We start from the raw sequence: 21,166 nt of genomic DNA on the forward strand, positions 1-21,166 counted from the left end.
CTTAAAGAGAGGTCAGGCACTACAGTTAGAGAAATGCTTCTCTTAAAAAGGCAAATTTACAGTTTAATAATGAAATGGAAATGTAATTAAGGAAAATTACCTTGTAATCTATTATGATTTCTAGTCCTTCATTTTAAAAGGATCCAGTTTCTGAAATAGCTCTCTAGTGGTTCTCCCTGAAACTCACTTCAGGTAATCCCTAGATTTATAATCAGCTCTTTATTTTTAATGCACCAAGTATGCTGCCTCTTGGGGCACCCACATAATTTATTTCAGTCTATTCTTCCACAGGATATAAATACAACCCCAGATTTTAATGTGTTTTGGCAATAGGATCATTCAAGAAAATTTTACACTGCATAAAATTTGTGGCCAACACCCCAACAGTCAGAAGTGACATGCCCACTGCAAGCTTCTAAATATTCCACCTCCCCTCCTCCTGTACACCCACCTCCCTGCTCCCTTCCAGTAACTCTAACCTTGAGAGTCAAGTATTGTGTGTGAAACATTGAGATTTGGGGAGAGAGCAGGGAAACGGAAGGTAACATTAAAGCAGAAAGCCTGACAATGGAGAGAAGAGGGAGAAGTATATTAACGGGGCAATTACCTATCTGGGAGAAGGGGAGGTTGTTTAAAAACTGGTCAGTTCTTTATCATCTCAAGTGACCTTTAACTCTGGCACCAACCCCAGTTTGGCTGCTAGGACACTCAGGCTTTGTATTTTTGGCTCCTGGGCATAAGACGTAAATAAGCTTTCGGGTAAAGATCCATGTGCCTCCAGATGCTTTTTAAGGTGTACTATAGCTCAATTCCTGCCAGCTGTTTCTCAGAACAGTAACTGACCTGATACAATCATATTTTCCAGTTCACATGCTAGTAAGATTACCCCAAAAAGCCCTTTCATTACTACACAGACAAGGTTCTTCTGATTGAAAATGTTAAAATGCACAGAAAAACTATGGTGTTACTTCTAAATGCTCTAAATAAGCAAATGCAGAGCTCCCAACCTAACAAGCTTTTTAAGCTCCCTTCTTCAAAGTGTCTCTGCAATGAAAAGAAGCAAAAAGGAGTAATTCTCTGAAGTACAAAATATTTCAAAAATTAAAGCTCCCCTTCCTTTCTCCAAAATGTATTAGACTGTTACAGAGCTGCTTCAAGCCAAATAAGAAAATTTTCTGATTAATAGTCCCATACACAGATGATACTAACTTTCATCTCAGTTATGAAATGCATATATTTATATAGTATAGGTAGACTCTTCTGTAATTACAGAATTCTTGGCAGTGAATTTTTTTTATTGCCATTAAGCAAGCTCAGCCCCATACCATGCTCCCTAACGTTTCATGCTATGCCATACATACCTAATACTTTTTCTCGCTTCATTCTGAAGTTGAGATACATTACTAAAATAAATTTCTACCTCTCCTAATCTTAGAACAGAATGATGATCAATCTGTAAATTAGTTTGTATTTGACATACTGGGAACTGCTCAGTTAAATAAACTGTAACTAGGATAGCACTTTACAGTGTTTCCCTCAGCTGTAATTACAGTTGAAAAAACATTTCATTTTACAGGTAACACAGGTCTGTGGAACTTACGTTAGCCAGAAGACATACAGTAACCTTGTATCCTAAAAGCATTCTGTATTTCCCCTTTCTAGTGTAGCACAATCAAATGACAGTGAGGATTTGGTAGAATTTTAAGGCTTTGTTGTTTTTTACTGTTTTATCTCTTTCTGTACTGTTATGATACAACAAGGTAAAGTAATTATATTATATAGTTTTCAAAAAGCTTTGCAAGATATTTAAACTGCACATACAGTATTTGACTAGACACTCTTCAAACTCTGGAGTCAGCTATCCCTCTAGATTTCCATTCCACAGGAGATGAAGTATGTCCTCCCAGCTCTAACCCAGCAGCAGTCTACATGGGGACCACGGAAAGCCTTCAGGAAGAGCCTCTCATTTCAATGTGCGTACAGTGCCTCCTAAACAAGTATTGCTTAATAGCATACAAAACCGATTAAAAGCAAACCAATTTTAAACTCCACAATTAGCGATAACTCCATGCCAGTTTGTATTTGTCTGCTGGTAAGTGCATACCAAAACGTCACTTCACAGATGCCTTAAACTTGATGCAAAAATGGCTGAAATACTATTTTATAATATACATGTAATATAAATAGATGTATAATTTTTAATAACAAAATTTCCTCTAAGGTTTGCCAACCAGCTGCGCAACTGAACCACTCATTGGATGTGATGAGATCAAAATTTTTATCTGTTTGCTTACACAGCATCATTCATCATCTCTACACATTAATTCTTTACAGGCGTCACTGGCTGAGCGCCGCATGACGGAGGCTGCTGCAGCCAGGAGCCAGCACAGCTCCCTGCCCCAAGCAAACAGGGCTGGTGGGCAGCAGCACTCGCCCACCGCCACCTGCGAACCCCACACGCCTCCGGGCAGAGGCTGACAGAGAGGCTTGGGGGATTTAGGGGGGGGTGGGGGTTAAAATAAATGAATATAGATTGTGCGAGATCATTTTCACAGCTCTATGCATATTCATGCTCTAAATCAAAACATTCTTAACTCCCACAAAAATACTTCTTGCATCCCAGATTAGTAAGGGGAGAATAAAGTATTGTGGCTGAGAAGTGGTTTTCTCTAGGAGGGGGGTGTGTGGGGAAGAGGGATTAAAACCCTGTTACGGACACATCAAAAATCCAAGGAAACGCATCCTTCCACCAGGGAAACATTTCAAACCTCTTGCTAGCGAGACCCTGCGTTACAATCTTACAACAAAATACATTCAGCTAAGCTAAGGCATCCAGATATAACACTGTTTGTTTCAAATGCAATAAAAATTCAGTTCCTTTTTGCACAGTAAAGGGGAAATCCATACTGAGAGCTTCAGACATCAAAATTATTTAAAACGTGAATTACTGTAACGTACAACAGAAGATATAGCTGCCCTTTATTTTATTTTTTCAGCAAAACCATTCAGAGCTAAATTCCAACTTGACTCAATGCGAGACGTAGAAAAGTTTCACTAAGGAATAAGAATGGCCACTGTCTTCTCAAGCAGATCTGAAACAACCATGGCACAAAAGACCGACTCGGTAGGGCCTCTCTACACATCAGGCAGTATGGCAAGGCAACCTGCCATGACTATACCAATTACCCTAGAAATAAATGTCTACATCACTCTACTTACTTTTGCACATCTGAATGTTAGGATCCTACCCACAGCACGAAGTGGGCAAAGCAGTAAAATGCTACTTTTACTCGCTCCACAGTTCATGTGCTACAAAGTATTTACATGAACTAGTTTCAAGAGGTTTCGACATGCTCAATATTGAAATAAAGCAAAAAGCTCTATTTAAAATATTTTAAACCTGCAGACAGCTCAGAAGTTTCACAGCTCAGCCAGTGGGCCCAGTTAATTAAAATATCCAACTTTTTGAAGCGTGAATAAATCTGATTTATAAGTAGGAATATACCAGTTAGGGCTGAAACAGCCATTTAATCCTGAAAATGCTTTGGTTTGCTGTGAAAACATGTCACCGATCTAACAGACTTCTCACACCTAGAACACCCACACAAGATGCTGCTGGACAATAACAAAGCCATTCTCCGTTCTCGGCCATGACTACAGCACCGCCAACGGGAACTGGTGACGCTCATTCAACACGCCTCCCACATTTGGTCTCCTCGAAGACAGATTCAAGTATTGTTCCATTTAATGGTAGACAAATACTTCCACAGATTCCCACAGCACAGTCATTCAAAATGTGCGCAATTCAAACCCAACAGAGTCACATCAAGGAAAATTTATTTACAAGATTAGCGTGCTACACTCTGAATTTAAGGTAACTATTTTAAATCCATTGTTTTGCTGCTGCTTAAGAATTGTTAAGATTTTGAAAGCCGAAATATATAACATTTACACAAGCATTTAATAAAACCAACTTCCAGTTCATAAAAACGTTCATTAAAAGAAAGGAGGTTTAACCACTTTAGATCAACACAATGAAAAAGCAGTCTCATCTGAAGAGATGCTTTGACATTGGATTCTCCTCTGCAAATCTGACAGTGTATTTGAAGATACTCTGCCAGTATTTCCCTAAAGCTTCATGATAGCCAGCACTCAAGAAAACTTTACTATTCACCAAGAGGTATAAAACTGCCATTTGCAGAATCTGCTCAATGCTGTCAAAACTACCAGCACCACTTAAGCACTACAAGAGATGATTCATATTCTCCTAATTACCAAGTACACAAGTCAGCCTCCCTATGCTCCTTTTACTTAACAGATTTTGCGTATCCCAACACAAGCTTCTTCATTTGGAAATGAAAAGTTTTTTTTGTCCACAGACAGCAGTTTTATTTCCAGTTAAGATCACTTAAGAGCCTCTGCCATATGTATCCAATACATGAGAAAGTGTTGAATTTCAGAGGTTTGCCATTATCTCTGAACTTCCTGAATTTGTAAGGCAGCCTTGGAGATAATTACAGCCTTATGGTAATGCAACACAACTGTTACTTTAAGTACCACTTTAAGAAACTGTGACCAAGCTGCCATAATGCTGTAGCACACAATGCAGTCAGCATGCTGAACATTTCAAATGGCTGTTAATTTAATCACTCCCTTTTTCTATCACTTCCTCCTTGAAGCCAGGCTGCGCAGTGTTCCCAAAAATGGCTAATATCATACCCTGTAGGTATTATACTAGAATTCTTAACTCTAAAATTAAACTTAACCAAGCAAACTTCTGCAAGTATCTCATTTAAGCTTGTGTTATCCACTACAACTGATTTAAATACCTGCAAATGCCCAACGGTATTCTTCAAGCACAATTTTCCAATATTTTGTCATACCAAAAAATACTTTCCATACTACTACATCAAATTAATGAATACAGTATTGTTAAACAGTAGTTTCCAGAAAAAAAAAAACCAAACTACTGTGGAAGCTTGTAAGAAAACTGTCATCTGTCAGTCCTACGTTGAAAGTGAATTAGCCATTCTGCAGATATCATGTATCATTCTCCACGTTCTTTGCTAAAGAAGAAAAAGCCTTTTCTTCAGGTAGAAGAGGCTGTCCACTTTTAAAAATACCCCAGACTGCTAAGCAAACTTAATTCTACTAATTACTGTTTTCAATTCTATTAAGACACAAATCAGAAACACCAAGAAAACCCAAAACTCTCTTCAGAATGTTAAGAATAGTTTCAGAACTCCCAGAGTAAATGCTGTGAAATGCAGAATCCTGAGGATTGAGAAAAAGATTAACTGGAGCGGGGGTGGGAATTAACATACGCACATGAAATTGAAAGCAGCATGGAATACCTGCAATATAGAGTACTCTCTGGTTTGGATATTTGGATACAGCTGTGTATACAAAATAAAACTCTGGTCCATGCACAAACATTTCCTAGGGTCTAAAAGCTTTGAAATACTATGCTAGTGTTAAGGGAAAACACACTAAAAACACACAAAGCATTTGCTCTCAAGAAAGCATTTCCACTTCTTCAAAAAGAAATGCAGATTAATTCCTTACCTGCAAAACGCAGAGGCGCATCTTTGTCCAGGGCTATTAAGGGGGGGTCCAAGAGAACCGTGTTGTCATTTTCTGTAACTATACCATGATAGGTTGTTTCAATCCATGGCTTATGCTTGTTAACTGAAAGGGGAACAAAGTACAAAGTCAAAACATTTGAAACTGACTTTAAAAAATACTTTACAATACTGATTTCACCATTTTCCTTTTTCTGTATCTGAATCAGCATTTTACAAAATTAAAAAATTCGAGACACAAAATCCTGTTTAAGTATGTTCAGAAGAGTGCAGCGTCCCTGTAGGCTTTCCAAAAGTAACTCGGAGAATCTCAATTGGTCTCTTAACTATGCTGGGATTTAAGATGCCCCTGAAGTGCAACTCAAAAACCTTCTAACAGCGACAAGGAGCCGTTGACAGGAGCGCCAAGCATGACACCAGAAAAACTGATATTCAGCACCAAGTGAAAAAAGACTGGCCAACATGAAACATTAGGGTTTATTTAACTCTCTCCAACATGGAAAACCTGGAATCCAGTTGGTGGACTATTTTTCAAAACAAGAAGTCTTTTTCTAGTTTCAGCATTTTGTCCTGTATGGTTTTTTTTTATTATTATTAAGAGAATAGGCGGAAAAGAGATCAAACTTCACTAATTTCTACACAAGGCCCGAAGACATTTGCCGAGGAAACAAACGGGGAGCGACAGACATTTCTGTCCCAGTGTAAGACCTACACCTAGAACCTTCGGTATCAGTTTCACCAGTCACTCATACAGCATCCCAGGAGGTGAAGGAGAAGCCCAGGAGTTCTGCTCATGCTGGGGAACTACACAAAACGCAAGACAGGGAGAGAGAGGAGAGGCAATCGGAAAGGGGGAGACACCAGCTTTTGCAGCCGTGCACCTCAGCAGCAGGGGCACCAGGCAAGCCCCCGGCCCTGCGGGGTCTAGTACTCTGCTCTTTAATCCAACATACGCCTGGTGCAGATTTCAAACACTGCTGGAAGAAGGGATCACAGTCTTCAGGACTTTTCTGTCACCTAATAGAACGCCTTGAAATCTGAGCAAAATACTGACTATTTTTTGTATCACTTATTTAGTAGTGACTTTAAGAGACTGGGAAACTCCACTAAAAAATCACCCATAAAAGCACTCTTCAACTCTGCACAGAAGGATCTGTAAACCCATCACTTGAGCATGTGTAAGGTGACGGATCTCCTTCCTCTGCTGCAAAGAAATGCAGGATCTTCCCTTGTCAGCTTGCAAAAACAGTTTTTTCCAGTACATCACAAAAAATGCAAGACAAAATCATATGTAAATCACATGTTATCTACTAGGCTATCATCTACTACACGACAATCCAGTGTGAGAGTGCCTTTATTATTACATATTTACCTTTAATGTTTTGGTCTCCAAAGATAAATACAGCTCATAGTCTGCAGAACCAGCGGAAGTGGTGTAACAGCTAATTCTTCTTGACAGTTCAATATATTGTTTCTCCTGGTCTAGCTCTCTTCAGGCTGAGGTTCTACATGCATCAGTTTTACCTAAATTGTTTTGGGCAATTTCTATCTGCTACTTAAAAAAAACCTCTCAAGGCTACCACATACTTGTGCTGCTTAAATTAACACTACTTCCCCGGATCCAGTTCTGGAGGGTTGTACATACCCAGCTGCTTAGAACCTATGGAAAACATTCACCTAGAGGGCCAAAAAACCGCTCCTCACCTGACAAAACCCAAGTCAATCTTCAGCAAATTATGTACAGGAAAACATCAAAAAATGCTTTGCTAGAGGTTATAACAAACACACCAAACCACTATTCAATAACCAAATTCAGTAGGTGACATCACCCAGATTTTGGTCTTCGTGAGATCAAGTACTTACAACTTCTGAAAGAAATGCCTGTGCAATCACAGCAAAGAATATACTACAGCTAGAACACAACAGTGTAGTTATACTGTACTGAGACAGTTGAGTGCTGCTAGTTCACCTCTCTAAAGAATTATATCAAGCAGATTGTCAAAAGAGGCAGAGATGTAAGGATAATCTATAACCCAGACTTTCAAATCCTGCGTCTCCAACAAACTAAAGTGCATTCATGATGTCTGTCATAACGCTTACCCAGGAAAACTGAAAACACTGTGATAAAAGGACACTTAAACAAATGATTAAACCTAGAGGTAAAGAACTCATATAGGAAATGATAACACACTTCCAGTACGCTTTCATCTGCAATCTTTTCCTGGTTAGTAGTAACAAACTGCTAGACAGGATATAATATCTTCATACGTAACAATGCAGCAAGAGAGAACTCACAACAAACTATTTTAACGCAAACAGTGTTTAATTACAGCCATGTGTGGTTTTACTCAATATGGCAATGCTATCTTTATTGCCTCAATACACTCACATGGGCATGCTTTCAATATCTGGCATACCAGCTAGCCAGCTCAACGCCAACCACACTGTTCTGTTTGCCCGAGAAGCACGCTGCCGCAGCACCCTCCCAGGAACCTGGCGTTTTGTAACGACTTTGTCACGCTCAAAGGGACGAACACACTGTTCCTCCCTCAGAGGGAAGGTAGGTGACCGTAACTGCTGAAGCATGAGTCTGACTGAAACACACCTCTCAATTCAAATCTGTCTAAAGGAAAGAATTCCGCTAATACAGCTACGGCTGGCAGGGGCACCAGGAGGACGCAGGTGTATGTTTTTCTGTCCACGCATCTGGGGCAGCTGCACCCAGACTGAAGATGTCACAGTCCCTTCATCTGTTCATCTTCGTCTTTGCAAGGACCTAGTAAAAAATACTGGAACAGATCTCTGCTGGAAGAAACCCCATCTCCCTCCTAATGCTTCTGAACACAGATTACGGTTTTTGGTTTTTAAGCACTGAAACACCTTCTCCTAATTTAGCAACCTACAATAAATCCCACTACTGTAGGGTAGGGAATTCTATAAAAGCCTGAAGTACTGTAACCACATGTGAACAGAATTATGAGTATGCTAAGCATCTGCAGAGTCTAGTGAACCTTCAAACAACAGGCCCAGTTAAAAGCAAAGTCATGTCCTTTTATTGTGCTGTAGACAATAAAATCATAAAGCTTAAATCCCTTTGTCTTTAGGAAGGTTAAAACATCACCAGATTTTAAAACATAAAGCTTAAATCCCTTTGTGTTTATCAAGGCTAAACATCACTGGATTTTAAAAACCAAACTTACTGCTGAATGTCCAGGAAAGGCCCGTTATCCATGTTTGTGATCTACTGACTCTAGCATAACCACATACTGTAAGAAATTCCCAAGCTAGCATTTGAAATACGAGGCAGCTCACGAGCGATACACTGCTGCTTCCCTTGAACTGCAAAACTGAACCAAGTATTATTCTGATCTCAGTCTGCTGAGAGATTATTAAAAGTTGGACTGAAAACTATCCTTCCACATTTTTTTCCCCTCTTTAATGGTCAGGACACTCCTGAAACCCACAGAGAAAGTTGTTCAAAGCCAGACTGTCAATTTCAAACCAGAACAGTTGGCCTATTCCAAGCCTGACACCAACAAAGTGCCCTGAGCTGTTAATCTCTTGCCATTTAACTGGGATAAACTACACGGGTTTCCTTGAAATACAATATTCACACTATTTGTAAGCGCCTCAACTGGAATCTGTTGTAAATCCCAACTAGCATTTAATCTAGTCAAGTGGGGGAAGCTACCCTGGGCATGCCACAGCAAGCTGACTTCTACTTAGTTTTTGGTGGCCAAAAAAAATTAAAAAGGCAGCTAAGCACAGCTCTTTCTCCAGGTAGCAAACTGAATTGTAAAGCTCATGCTAGAGCCTTTACTGCGGCCAAGCAATGACTGAGCACACACGTGCAAGGTGAGCACAAGCCACCTTCTAACTCGATTATCTAAAGAGAATTGCTGCTAAGCTATCAGATGAAAGGGAACTGGTGCCTGATGTGATGTGTCCCTGGAACACAGGGGTTTAAAACACCACTCGCCCTAGGTAAATGTGCTCTGTGTCTTGTGACACCCAACAGACCAGCTCTCACCAACACTGACTGGAAGTACTACTGGCTGTTCTGCAGAACAAGGAACGCAGCCTCAAAGAAAGGATGCTTCACCAAGAGCAATGGCTGATGCTGCAGAATGCAATCCATCAGATCAACCAGCAGCAACTTTTTGCTGCTATTTAAAAGAATTAATGACTGTAAATGAATGTGTAGGCAGGGCAATGGGGTTTAGCGCTAGTACAGAAACTTTAATCAAAAGCTATAATCTTAAGACAATCAGAATTAATTCAGTTCTATTTTTCGAATGTGAGCATATTAAAATTAAATGTACTTATCAAAGTCCTTTCTGAGGACTTCCATTATCTTCTTACAAGTGGTCAGAAGTTCATTGACTTAAATGGGATCTGGCATCTACATAACTGAAGATTTAGACACACCTCAACCAAGGCGGCCTGTAAACTGAAAATAAGTTTTCCTCTGGATAACTACTTTAATATACAGTGCTGTTTAGCCACGCTGCATATCTTTAGAACTAGATCAAGATCATTTGTGTCAAAATGAATTCTTAAGAATTAACCTGCAGAACACACTGAACGAACTCAATAACAAGTACTAGGCTTTGAAAGCTAAATATTCAGTCAGTGACAGTAAAGATAAAATACTGATTTTCAAAATCCACCTCTGAGACTTTGTGAAAAATCTGGAGATTGCCTAAAAAGAAAATTACTTTCTCTATTAATACAAATGAATTGCACTCAGTGAACTGAGTAAAGTCCTTCACTCCTGACCGAAGGTCCAACAAAAACTGATTGCTGTACATCTTTTGTGTCTTCCTCTTGGTGCAAGAGAATACAAGTATGCCTTTCAGTGAGACAATAAAAACCCTAAAGTATGTCTTACCTTCAATATTCATAACTTAGTACTGTTCTGATGAAATTTCAAGCAATATTATTAGAAGTTTGTGTAGTACCTAACAATAGAAAATTACAGCTCAGCCAAGGAGTAAGCATCTATGTGATAAAATATGCCTTCTCCGCCCTGAAAGTAAAGTTTAAGGAAGGCTGTAGCATGGCCTAATTATAATGTGTATTCTGCTCCTGCCCTGGACTCAACCAGCCTGCAATTCAGAGCTGTGCCTCTGATTTTCTGTTCGAAAAGGGTGAGGATTAACTTTGCATATTATCAACTTGAAATATTATCAGTGGTAATGAAAAGATTTATTGTGTTTGTTTATTTAATTAGGTCTTCTCATACCTAGAATTTTATCAAAAATCACCATCTTACAACCAGGTACAAACAATGGGATACAATGGAACACAACCTTTGCTCAAACATTGAGTTTCTCGATAGTATGGGACTTACCTATAGTACAGGTTTCCAAGGCAAACTACAATTTCCATTACTGGGACACAAAACATAGGGGGATGAATCTGCTCTAAGAGAGTGATTAGGTAAGGGTGTGAGCATCCACTACCGCTAACCTCTACGGTTCCTAGCTGAAAGGAACTCAGGTGGTTGAAATTCATCCCACATTTTCAGACGTCTCTGTCTTGGATTCTTTGCCACAATAAGGAACACTTGTAATGTGTGCTCTGGAAGCTCAACTGTCACACACTGGGAGCATAAGGTAGTGTTTATAAATTGTTAGGTGCCTACAATCTGAGCCTGCACAATTAATACTAATTCTCCAAACACCACCTTCAAACTAATAGCCGCAGGAATTCAACGGGTTTTATTAAATTATATTTTGCCTAGGGAAAAACCTCTGGTTTATCACCACTTACAGAGTTTCCTGTTCTACACTGAACCAGCCGCCTAAATATGATTTTATTTGTACACAGACAGATGGAAGTTTTGCTATTAGCTGAAACCCAGGTACATGCAAATGACTGATTAGAAACTAGTTGCAGTATTATCCACAGCTGCAGCAGCAGCAACGTTCAGAGTGCCAAAGACCTTGGACAGAGGATATGCTGACCAGATTTCAATTTGGATAAAAGCCTGTCAAAGAAAACAGCAAAACCGAAATATCCCACCACAAAACAGTCTAAACAGGATTAAGGCAACAAAGCCTTAATTTTTGAAGTGAAATTTAAAATGTTTTAAACTAAACAGAACACTGAAATAGAAAACATAAGCCTCTAACTGTAAACACTCATTTAATAAATGTTCTTTTAAACGTTGCTAATTATAGTGCAACAGTAGAAATCACCTACTTTCTACCTGTTGTCATATTTATAGATTTCACTCCTTGAAAGGCAGTCTTACTTACAGATACAGCAAACATCATTTTTCAGTATAGCCAGCACTTCTGGCTCTACTTGTTGACTCCATTTAAAAACAAGGGAAACCAACTGGGAGCAGTAGCAGCAACTTGTTTTCAATCTGAACACAAAGCAAGTGAGATGAGACCTAATACTATAACCAAAGGGCAGACAGAGAGTTCTTCAAAGGCACTGAGGTTTCTAATAATCCTTTTTAAAGGCTCCTAAGGAGGTTTAGTCCCTACTGAAGCCAATGTGAGTCAATCAGTACGAATCAAATAAATTAGAGTGCAAAACAAGATTTATTTAAGACCAAGGCTTCCAACAGTAAACTCTCCCATGTTTTGAGGAATTGCTTCTGTCTGTACCAATAATGATAATGCTACAAGATGTATGCCCTTTAATATCATAAACAAAATTTCAGAGAGACTTCTCTGAATACAGCTAAATAGGATGAGAGATAAGGCTCAGACAAATGGTAAAAGTGCTTTTGTTCAGAGAACATCAATGACTACAGAAGTTTTTTGTCCCCTGCAGAACAGTTTCATAGCCATGAGTCACTAAGCTATCAGATACTTACGACTTTCATGGCAGAAAAAGCCACTTTACCCAGAACAACAGAATTATAATTTAATCTGTTTGAGATGTTCACATTATGCTGTCCTGTGGCCTGCCGCGGGTTTAACTCCAAGCCTTCTAACTTCCATGAGAAACATGTCTGTGAGCCTAGCTTCCATCCTCCTTAAAAAACCCCACACTCTTTCCAATAATCTGGAACTGGTGATTTCAAGTCTGCAGAATTATTAAGGCCTCACACCAAAGATACATTTGCAAGTTTAGAAGAGTTTCCATTGATGAATTTTTCTGGTAACCTAGCACAGACATTACAACATACAGTTTAAGAATACTGGAGAAGACAACTGGCATGATAGTATTCCAAAGACAAAATAAATCATGCTTGCCCAGGCCATCTCTCCTCCATTTCAGTTTCCACAGCAGTATATTATTTTATATAATATAGAGAGAAAAAGAGATGAAAATAGCGTGCATGAACAGATGGCTTTCCCAAGCATCATGCATCATAGAAAGGTCTAGCACTGGTTAATTCTGTCTCTTCCTTTCATAAATCCTTAGAGGAAAAAAAATACCCAGGCCCCATAAATAGCCAAATTGTCTCTTCATAATGCTTTAGGGTAGTCTTGAATTTCCCTGCCTCTAAAAAGGCGATAGAAACCTAACCACCAGCCCTGTATTCTGAAGGCTGTTCCCATGTCAAAGAAACGTCTGCAGTACGACTGTGGTAGTGATGAGAAAGTGGTTTGTGGTTTGGATTTAAGACATTCATAGCACCACATAACTTCCTGAAGTAATCACAGATCACCAAAGCTTCCTCAAGATACTATTATTTTGATCAATACCCTTCCTAAATGATGGTATGTTGGAAGGGACCCAAGGCAACAGAGGTATATCGCTCTACCTGGTGAGTGACTACAGAAGAAGCAGCCATTAGATGCACTGCCTTCTCGTCTGAAAAGTCAATCCATTCCCCTCCCTTTTCAGCTCTGTTGCTAAATATCCAATTGCTTCGCTACGACAAACACTATTCGAACACACTGCTAACTACGGTTTTCCACTGCAATGTTAGCCCAACGAGCTTAGAACTATTTGGGTCAACTTGACCAATTACAAGACAAATCTAGTTAAATTAAGAGTTCTGCATCAGCTGGAGAGCAATATGCCTCTTTAGAACCCGAAACCACTCTTTGCACTCCTTAAAATAACTACAGTAAAGACGGCAGGTCAGCTAGCTCACACTTAACTTTTGTGTAAGATCACATCCCCAAAAAGCTATTTCCATCAACAAAAAAGAAGACAGTTTTCGCTTCTGCCCCCGCCCCCCCCCCAATGGCTTCCACCGACCTCAAAACCAACCACTGTTACTTGCTGTATCTTAAACATAAATGTGTTCCAACCACAGGAATACACAGGACTGGAGAGTGGAACCCCCCACTCTAGTGGAGCCTTTCCAGACCCTTTCAGTTTTGACTACTTAGAATAAATGTTAGCAACCTCAGTAACAAGGACTTTCAAAGTCAGGGATGAAAAAAAATGAAGCTGAACTTGGGGGGGGGGGGGGGGGGGAAAAAGGAACTGATAACACAGCACAAAACCTGAAAGCTTACCATAAATGCTTCCAAACCAATGCTTCTAACAACAGGGAAATGAAAGCGAGTTGCCTGAGCAGCCTTCCAACTGTTTTCCAGAGCCTACCGGCCATTAAATGCACCTTCATGTAACATTATTAACAAGAGTACCTAGAGCAGCCAAAATGTCACCAGGACCAACGCCACCTGCACAAACCAAACCAGACTAGGCCTCATACTGTAACTGTGTTACACGTGATGAAGTTTGACAGATCAGGACCTGCAGTCTAGCAGCTCTGTTGATCAGACTGAAAACAAATGCAGCCCGTAACTGCAGAGGAGCTGCCTAACAGAGCCGTCCTGTGCAACGCCACCTAAATTTGACATTTGTTTCCAAGTACCTGTCCACTTTCTTTGAAAATGGGTTGCGATCTTAGTTTTATTCATTACTTCAAATGACGGAAAAGCCTAGCAATCCGATGAAACTGTGCTTCGCTGGTGGTGCGGGGTAAGCAATGTGATGGTTCCAAGAACGCTAATAAATTGGTAGTTCTTAGATCTTATACAGGTAAATTACAGCCACCGCCTGAACAGCTGGCACGGGACTCACCACAGCAGCAACTTCTTGATCCTACCCAGGGCAACTGCAGCAAGACTGTGTGTCCTTAACGCGTTGTTTTTGTTTAAGATCAAGAACTTCCCCTTCAATGTATTTGCAAGGCATTTTATAGCCACGCTTCTATCTACGTTCAAGCGCAACACAAGATCTCAAATCGCATCATACGATCAGCTAAACCTTGCAAAAACGGCATTCTCAATTCAAGGGGTAACCTTCAGGTAAGGAAGCGCTTGCAAGCCGCTTAGCGAAATCTGCTCAGGAGGAGACCTGCAATGCGTATGCTTTTACTCCACAAGATCAATCAATAGCCACAAGGCCAACGTTTAAACACGCCGTATCGCTACGGTTTAGCGGAGCTGCGCGTTGCGCTCGCAGGCACGCCGGGGGTCCCCGCCCGAGCCTCGGCTCCCCGGGGGCTCCTGGCCCTGGGCTGCTACGTCCCCCTCCAGCCCGCCGGCCACCGAGGCTCCGCCGCGCCGGCCGCCCCTCCGAGCCCGCGGGGTGCGCAGAGCCGCCCCGGGCAGCCCCCCCCCCCCCCGGGCAGGGCCCCCCCGTTCCCCGCAACAAGTGCCGACCCCCGCCCGCCGGAGGCAGCGCTTATGTAACGCGGCGCACCCCGCCGCGGCGGGGCCGGGCCCGCAACCGAGGCCCGCCGGCTGGGCGCTGACCTTCGGGGAGGGCGGACGGGCTCCGGGGGCAGGGGCCCGGCGCAGGGCGGCGCGGAGGACACGCCGCCGCCGCCCCTTCCCTCCCCACCGTGCCGCAGGTGCGGCGGGTCACCACGGCCCGCAGGTAGCCCCGGCAAGGGGCGGCCAGCGCCCTCCCCCCCCGGCCGCGCCGCCGCGATGTCCTCCGCGGCGCTCCCCCGCGAAGGGCGGCGGGACCAAGGACACGGTCCCCGCGCCCGGCGGCTCCGGCCCTCCCCGGCGAGCGGCCACGCCAGCCGGGGACGGGGACGGAGAGGGGGGGGTGGGGGGGGCAGACCTGCCGCCCTCCCGCTCCCCGCCGGTGCCGAGCAGCCTCCCCCGCCCGCCCCGGCGCTGTTTACCTCGGGCGGCCGCAGCTCCCCCGCCGAGGAGCGCGGCAAGCAGCAGGCAGGCGGCGGGGGCCGGCAGCGGGCGCGGCATGCCCGGGCGGCGCGGCGGCGGCATGGCAGCGCGGAGCGGTGCAGGGCAGCGCGCACCCCGGCTGGCGGGGCGGCTGTGGCGCCCCCGCTGGTGCGGGCCCCGCTCTGCGGAGGGCTCGGCCCGGCCCTGAGGAGGAGGAGGAAGAGGAGGAGGGAGGAGAAGCGCCGCGCGGCCCCGCTCCGCTCGCCTTTTCTCTCCTCCCCCCTCCCTCCCCCGCCCGGCAGCGCGGCGCCCCGCCAGCGCCACCTAAAATGGCGACGGCCGGGCCCCCGCGCCGATTCCCAGGCGGGGGCGGGAGCGAACCAACGACGGGGGGGGGAGGGGCGGGAGAGCCCATCTGCGCGCCGCGGGGCCCGGCCGCCTCCCGCCCCGCAGCCCGGCACTGCGGCAGCAGCTCTGCCCGCCGCGGCGGGGCCCGGGGGCGGCGGGAGCGGCGCTTGGTGCCGTGCGGCTGCGGGCGGGCCGCAGTCAGCGCCGCTGGCGCGCCCGCAGTTGGGGTCGGCCCCGGCTGACGAGCCCCCCACGGCTGCGAAAGTGGAAACACGTGCGGGGCCGGGCCGCGCCGCAGCGGCCGGGCAGAACCAGCTGCGTGCGGGGGCCGCCCGGTACCACCGGGCCCAGGGCCTGCACCGGGGTCCCCTGCCCCAGGGCTGCGGAGCAGGGTGCGGGGGTGCAGTGCAGGGTCCCTGGCCCCGTTGCAACAAATCCCCGGGGGGTGGGGGGGGCCCTTCTCGCTGTAGTTCCGCCGACTTCCCTAAGGCAACGGTCTGCGAGTTCCATTTGGAAAAATTTCCAAGTCGTGTCTGAGCCGGTGCCACAGCAGCGATGACGTTGCGGGGAACCTGCCCCACAATAGCACAGTAACTTGCTCTTTCGTCGACAATTTCAATTAGAAAATGCTTCATCGGGAGAAAAAAATACCTTACTGTAATCAGGGTTTTGCCAACTAAAATGGAACCAGCTTATTTTACAATTGGACAACCAACTTATTTTATAATTAGATATGACTACTCATGCTTTGTGCCTATTAGCCACTTCACTCCCACAGTGAAATAAAAATAAAGTCCAGAATGTTCAAGATCCTAGAGATGTGGTATTTCTTTTAAAACACTATGCAATTTAAATACCAAGATTGATCCGTTCTGCAGAACCCTCTGCCTCCCCAAGGCGAGCTGACAGCACTGCCCTCCCCGCCGCGACCCGCAAACCGAAGGGGGGACACCAACTTGGCCACTGCCCTCAGCCCCCGCTGAGCCCCCTGCCCAGCACACAGTGCGACCTGCAGCAAGCCAGTGCGCTGGGGGGCCCAAGGCCGTTCTGCCCCCCAATGGCTTCTGCTGACCTCGAAACCAGCCGTCGTTACTTGCTATATCTTAAGCATAATTGCTAATACGAGCGCGTGCAGAGCAGAGAAGGAATGTGAAGAGAAATACACCGTGGTGCAACACAACGCCCCACCGCTACCCCGTGCTACGGAGCCATCCCTTAACCAGCAGCCAAGTCAGTCCCATTTCTCTCACCGACCGCGCGCCGCAGGCTACCTGCACTACTGAGAGCTCAGGCATCTTTCTTTTTTTAAGTGAAGCTAAAGCCTCAGTCTAAAACCCCTTGATTTCTCAGCCTGTCTAACATATGCTGGATGGCAGATCATGTCAGAGGAAGCCTGTAGCCCATCTGTTGCCAGAGAGCTGAGTCTTTACATTCTGCCAACGCAGCTTCAGCTGACAGTATGCCACATCATGTATTTTTCTTTTGTATGGAGAGCAGAAGGACTGTCCAGCTCAGGATGACTCCCAAACTAGGCTTACTAACTTAATGCATGAGCAAGAACCACCCCATTATTGAAGATCTGCAAGGCAAGACATCATCAGTTAAAAGATGATCACCCATTGACAAGCACCTGATATAACACAGATCAGTTTGCCCAAATAGTGGATATTGATTAGGAATATAACCGTGTACAGAGCTTGAATGTCAATATAAAAGCAGATAATTTTATACTAGGGGGCTTGTAGTCAGTGGCCAGCTAGCATGCAGATATATACACATATTCTAAAACATGTTCTGCCAAATAAGTCATTATTGCCTTTAAACCGGAGAACAACCAAGGTTCACTAGGTGTGGCAGAAAAGACAGTTTAGTTTCAAGAGCAAAATTTGCTCTGCAGTCCAGTTGGTTGTTCTGACCCGTTTAAACACTTCTGATTCTGCAGAATTAGGAAGGAGAGACATTTTCCAGAGAAGAAATGCCATGTCCAGGTAAGCCTTATTTACTGTACAGTGACACCACCAGCTCAGATTAATTAATCAGCTGAATCAGTCATGATGAAACTGGGACATTTGCAAGGAAGAAGGCACCGACTGCATTTCACTCCCCAAGCACAACTCCTCCGAGTCAGTTGTGACTAAGGCACTGATTCAGTAAAGCTGGGAATTCTTCAGTCTGTATTCTAAGATCAGTTAGATGATTTCTTTAGTTAGATGACTTAAGTGGTTTGAATTGGCAGTATAGTGATTGAAGATATGACAGTATGGGTCCTCTACCTGCGGTGGAGAGAGCAAAACAAAATTCTCATCCACGTCACCACCGGTGCTTCTCCGGCACTTACTCTGGAAATGTGGCTCATACAACATCCTCTCAGACACCTTCTGTTTCACAAAGCTAAACTTGGTTTGAATCGAGCAGTGTGAGACCTGCTATGCACCGGTCCCATTTTCTGTTAAACAATGGCTACACTGTTTGCCAGAGGTAACCGCATTTCACAAGCTGACAGAGATTCTCACTTTATCTGAAATGCCACATGCCATTATTTCAGAGAAACTCGGAGAACTGACTTCAGCACCTTCATTTTTCCCACCTATCTCCCTCCTACTCTCTGACCTGCTTCTCAGGCTCCAAAAAACCATTGATTTTTATTTTATTGGTAAGCAACAAAACTGGAACAAATGGCTCCTGGCAGAACATGTTTTCCGTTACAGCTGAAAAACTATCGGACTGATGTCCTTGAAATGCACAGTGTGACTAATGCCCAGCCTGCAAGGACCCAGGAGGACACATTTATTGCACTTGTCAGAATGGAGCTGAGCAGCCAGAAATGAAAAGATAAGGTGATAGGTAAAAATGAATGCCTTTGCTTGCTACTTAACAGAAGCCAGTACATACCGTAAATACAGAGAGACAGAAGGGAGACACGCTCAGTTAAATCAACAGCAGATCTGGATCCAATTGTTAGAGCTCAGGATCATAAATGATTTTGAACACACACGGAATATGCACTGTTTCTTCTAGGTAACAGATTTGGACCCTTGTTCAAAAGGTGAGGGATGGGCAATGGGTCCAAACCCCAGACAGTCTAGAACTGGGTTAGGAAAATGGTCCAGTCTTAAAATACAGAAGCTAGAGCTGGGTGTGGGCTTATTGCCATTGCAGGACAATCAGTGCCTGCACACTCGTTTGTTTCCAGATTATGACTGCTTTTAACAGGGCTCAGAACCTAGCTTTAACTCCTCTGCTGAGCATTTGGTTTATCGCAGCTGCCCTGGAACCACTTCTGAAAGGGGACCAATTGCCATAGAGACTATGCAGTAACATAATTAAGCTCATGAGAGAGTTGCGTGCACAGCCAAGCAAAATATTAGATGAAGGCAACAACAGACCAGTTTCTGAGAAGCTGCATTATATCTCCAACTAGAGAAAGCAATAGAAGAATCCCAAAATATTCTGGGAATTTGAAATCTAATATTTTTTTGGTTCTGGTATGGCTTTATCAGGTTAAGCCAAGCAGGAAGAACGAACAATAATGACATGAAGAAAAAGATAATCCAAGGTGAATAACAAAAATATTAAGTCTGCACAACGAGATCTATGAAACCAGAGAGTACTCTTGTAAGGCAACGGGCAGAAGTGGCATCTTTTGGGTCAGCCAAAAGAAAACTCCACAACAAAACACTAGAGCAACGCCCCTACCAGCTCTAAGAGAAAACACGCTTAGATGACCTGTTTAACACCTACTGTAGCCTTGCTGTCCCTGATACATACACAGTTGCAATCCTGTGTACACAAAGAGGCATAAAATTCATGCATTTTTAAGATTCGGTGGATGATTTTATTTTTATATAATTTTAATGCTTTGGAACCTGACTGCATATATTAGAGGAGGAAAAATTAGAGGACTGGTTTTCCCCACACTTGAAAATTTCCAGAACTGCTTTGATCATGTGTGAGAATTGATTTAGGGGATGCAAATGAAGGCCTTGGCAATCTGAAGAAGAAAATCTTTTCCCCTGACATTTCTGAACGTTCAGAGAATTCTCAACAAGCCATTGAAGTATGGGTTCATCAGAGAGGCAAAAAGAAAATTCAGTAAGCACAGAAGTACATAAAAACAACCAGCTTCCTCACAAGAAATCTAGCAGCATTAGCAATCTTTCTACCTTGTTTAATCCTTTTTTTTTCCTGTTTAGACTTACCTTCTATTGCAAAATACGCATCTAGACACATGAAAGCAATGAAGGAAAGATGCAAGTCTTTCCTTACAAAGAGAGAGAGACTGAATATTCTGTAACATCATTACAATATTTTACAACTCATTTGCACTTTCCATCCTAGGATCTCCAAGCATTTTACAGCGTTAATTAATGCACTCTCACAATACTTATGTGAAGTAGAAAGGCAGGTGTCTAGATATTGTGATGACAGGTGCCTCACAATTGAATAAAACTATTTCAAGGCTTTTCATTTGCATATTTAGGAAAGCAGGGCACAAAAAGGGTAGGTACAATTAAGAAGTACTGCAATACCTTGAAATACCTTGAACAGACTGGCTTTGAAGCACTTAGCTAAAAAGCAATACTTGACTTAAGAACCTCAAAATTTAGGCTTTATTAACCAAGCCTTTGCATCTAATACTACAATGGGTATTTTAAACTGCCTTATATGAATAGAAGTGGAGTCTGAATGAAACTGGACCTGTTTCTTAAAAATTTATTTCCTTATTTGAAGGCTACTGAGGTCTCCGAAGTCTTTGAAACCACGGTGGCCTCTGGAAAGCAATAAATACATTATTTATAAAGCTTAGTAAGACACCACTGAAGGCAGAGGAAGAAAATACAGAAAGTGAAGCAGCATCAGGAGTAAGTTATTTTACTAATCATTGCCTAACTCAATAAAATAAGAATTACAGTCAAATGCTCTGGATGAGTCTTTCTACAATGTGTGTCCACAAAACCCAAGGACTTTGGTAGTCTACGTTCTTTCTTTGTGTACTGTACTAACCTGTTCTGAAGAGCAGCACAGTGGGCCATGCCCACATCAACAACTGCTTTGACTCCCTAATTTATATAGAAAATTGAATTAGTCATTTATCCGGGGGGGAGGGCACTGAAGAATTATGGGTTTTCTTTCCAGTCTTATCACAGATGTCCCTTTGGGTTAGTGACT

General features: G+C 43.4%; 1 protein-coding gene across 4 annotated transcripts in view; it reads right to left on the minus strand.

Moving 5' to 3' along the window:
• CLSTN1 (calsyntenin 1) overlaps positions 1–15,940 on the minus strand; it is a 39,895-nt gene extending 23,955 nt beyond the window's left edge. For 3 of the 4 annotated variants that reach the window (XM_040588791.1, XM_040588792.1, XM_040588790.1), the window contains exons 1-2: positions 15,649–15,940; positions 5,566–5,688 (exon numbers count right to left, since the gene is read on the minus strand). In XM_040588791.1, the coding sequence (XP_040444725.1) occupies positions 5,566–5,688; positions 15,649–15,751 (226 nt within the window). In that variant the 5' untranslated portion in view covers positions 15,752–15,940. The remainder of the gene's footprint in view (positions 1–5,565; positions 5,689–15,648) is intronic. The other variant, XM_040588793.1, reaches the window with a different exon arrangement.
• Positions 15,941–21,166: the final 5,226 nt, after the last annotated feature.

This window comes from Falco naumanni, chromosome 3 (genome assembly GCF_017639655.2).
Source record: "Falco naumanni isolate bFalNau1 chromosome 3, bFalNau1.pat, whole genome shotgun sequence".
In the NCBI taxonomy this organism is placed as follows: Eukaryota; Metazoa; Chordata; class Aves; order Falconiformes; family Falconidae; genus Falco; species Falco naumanni.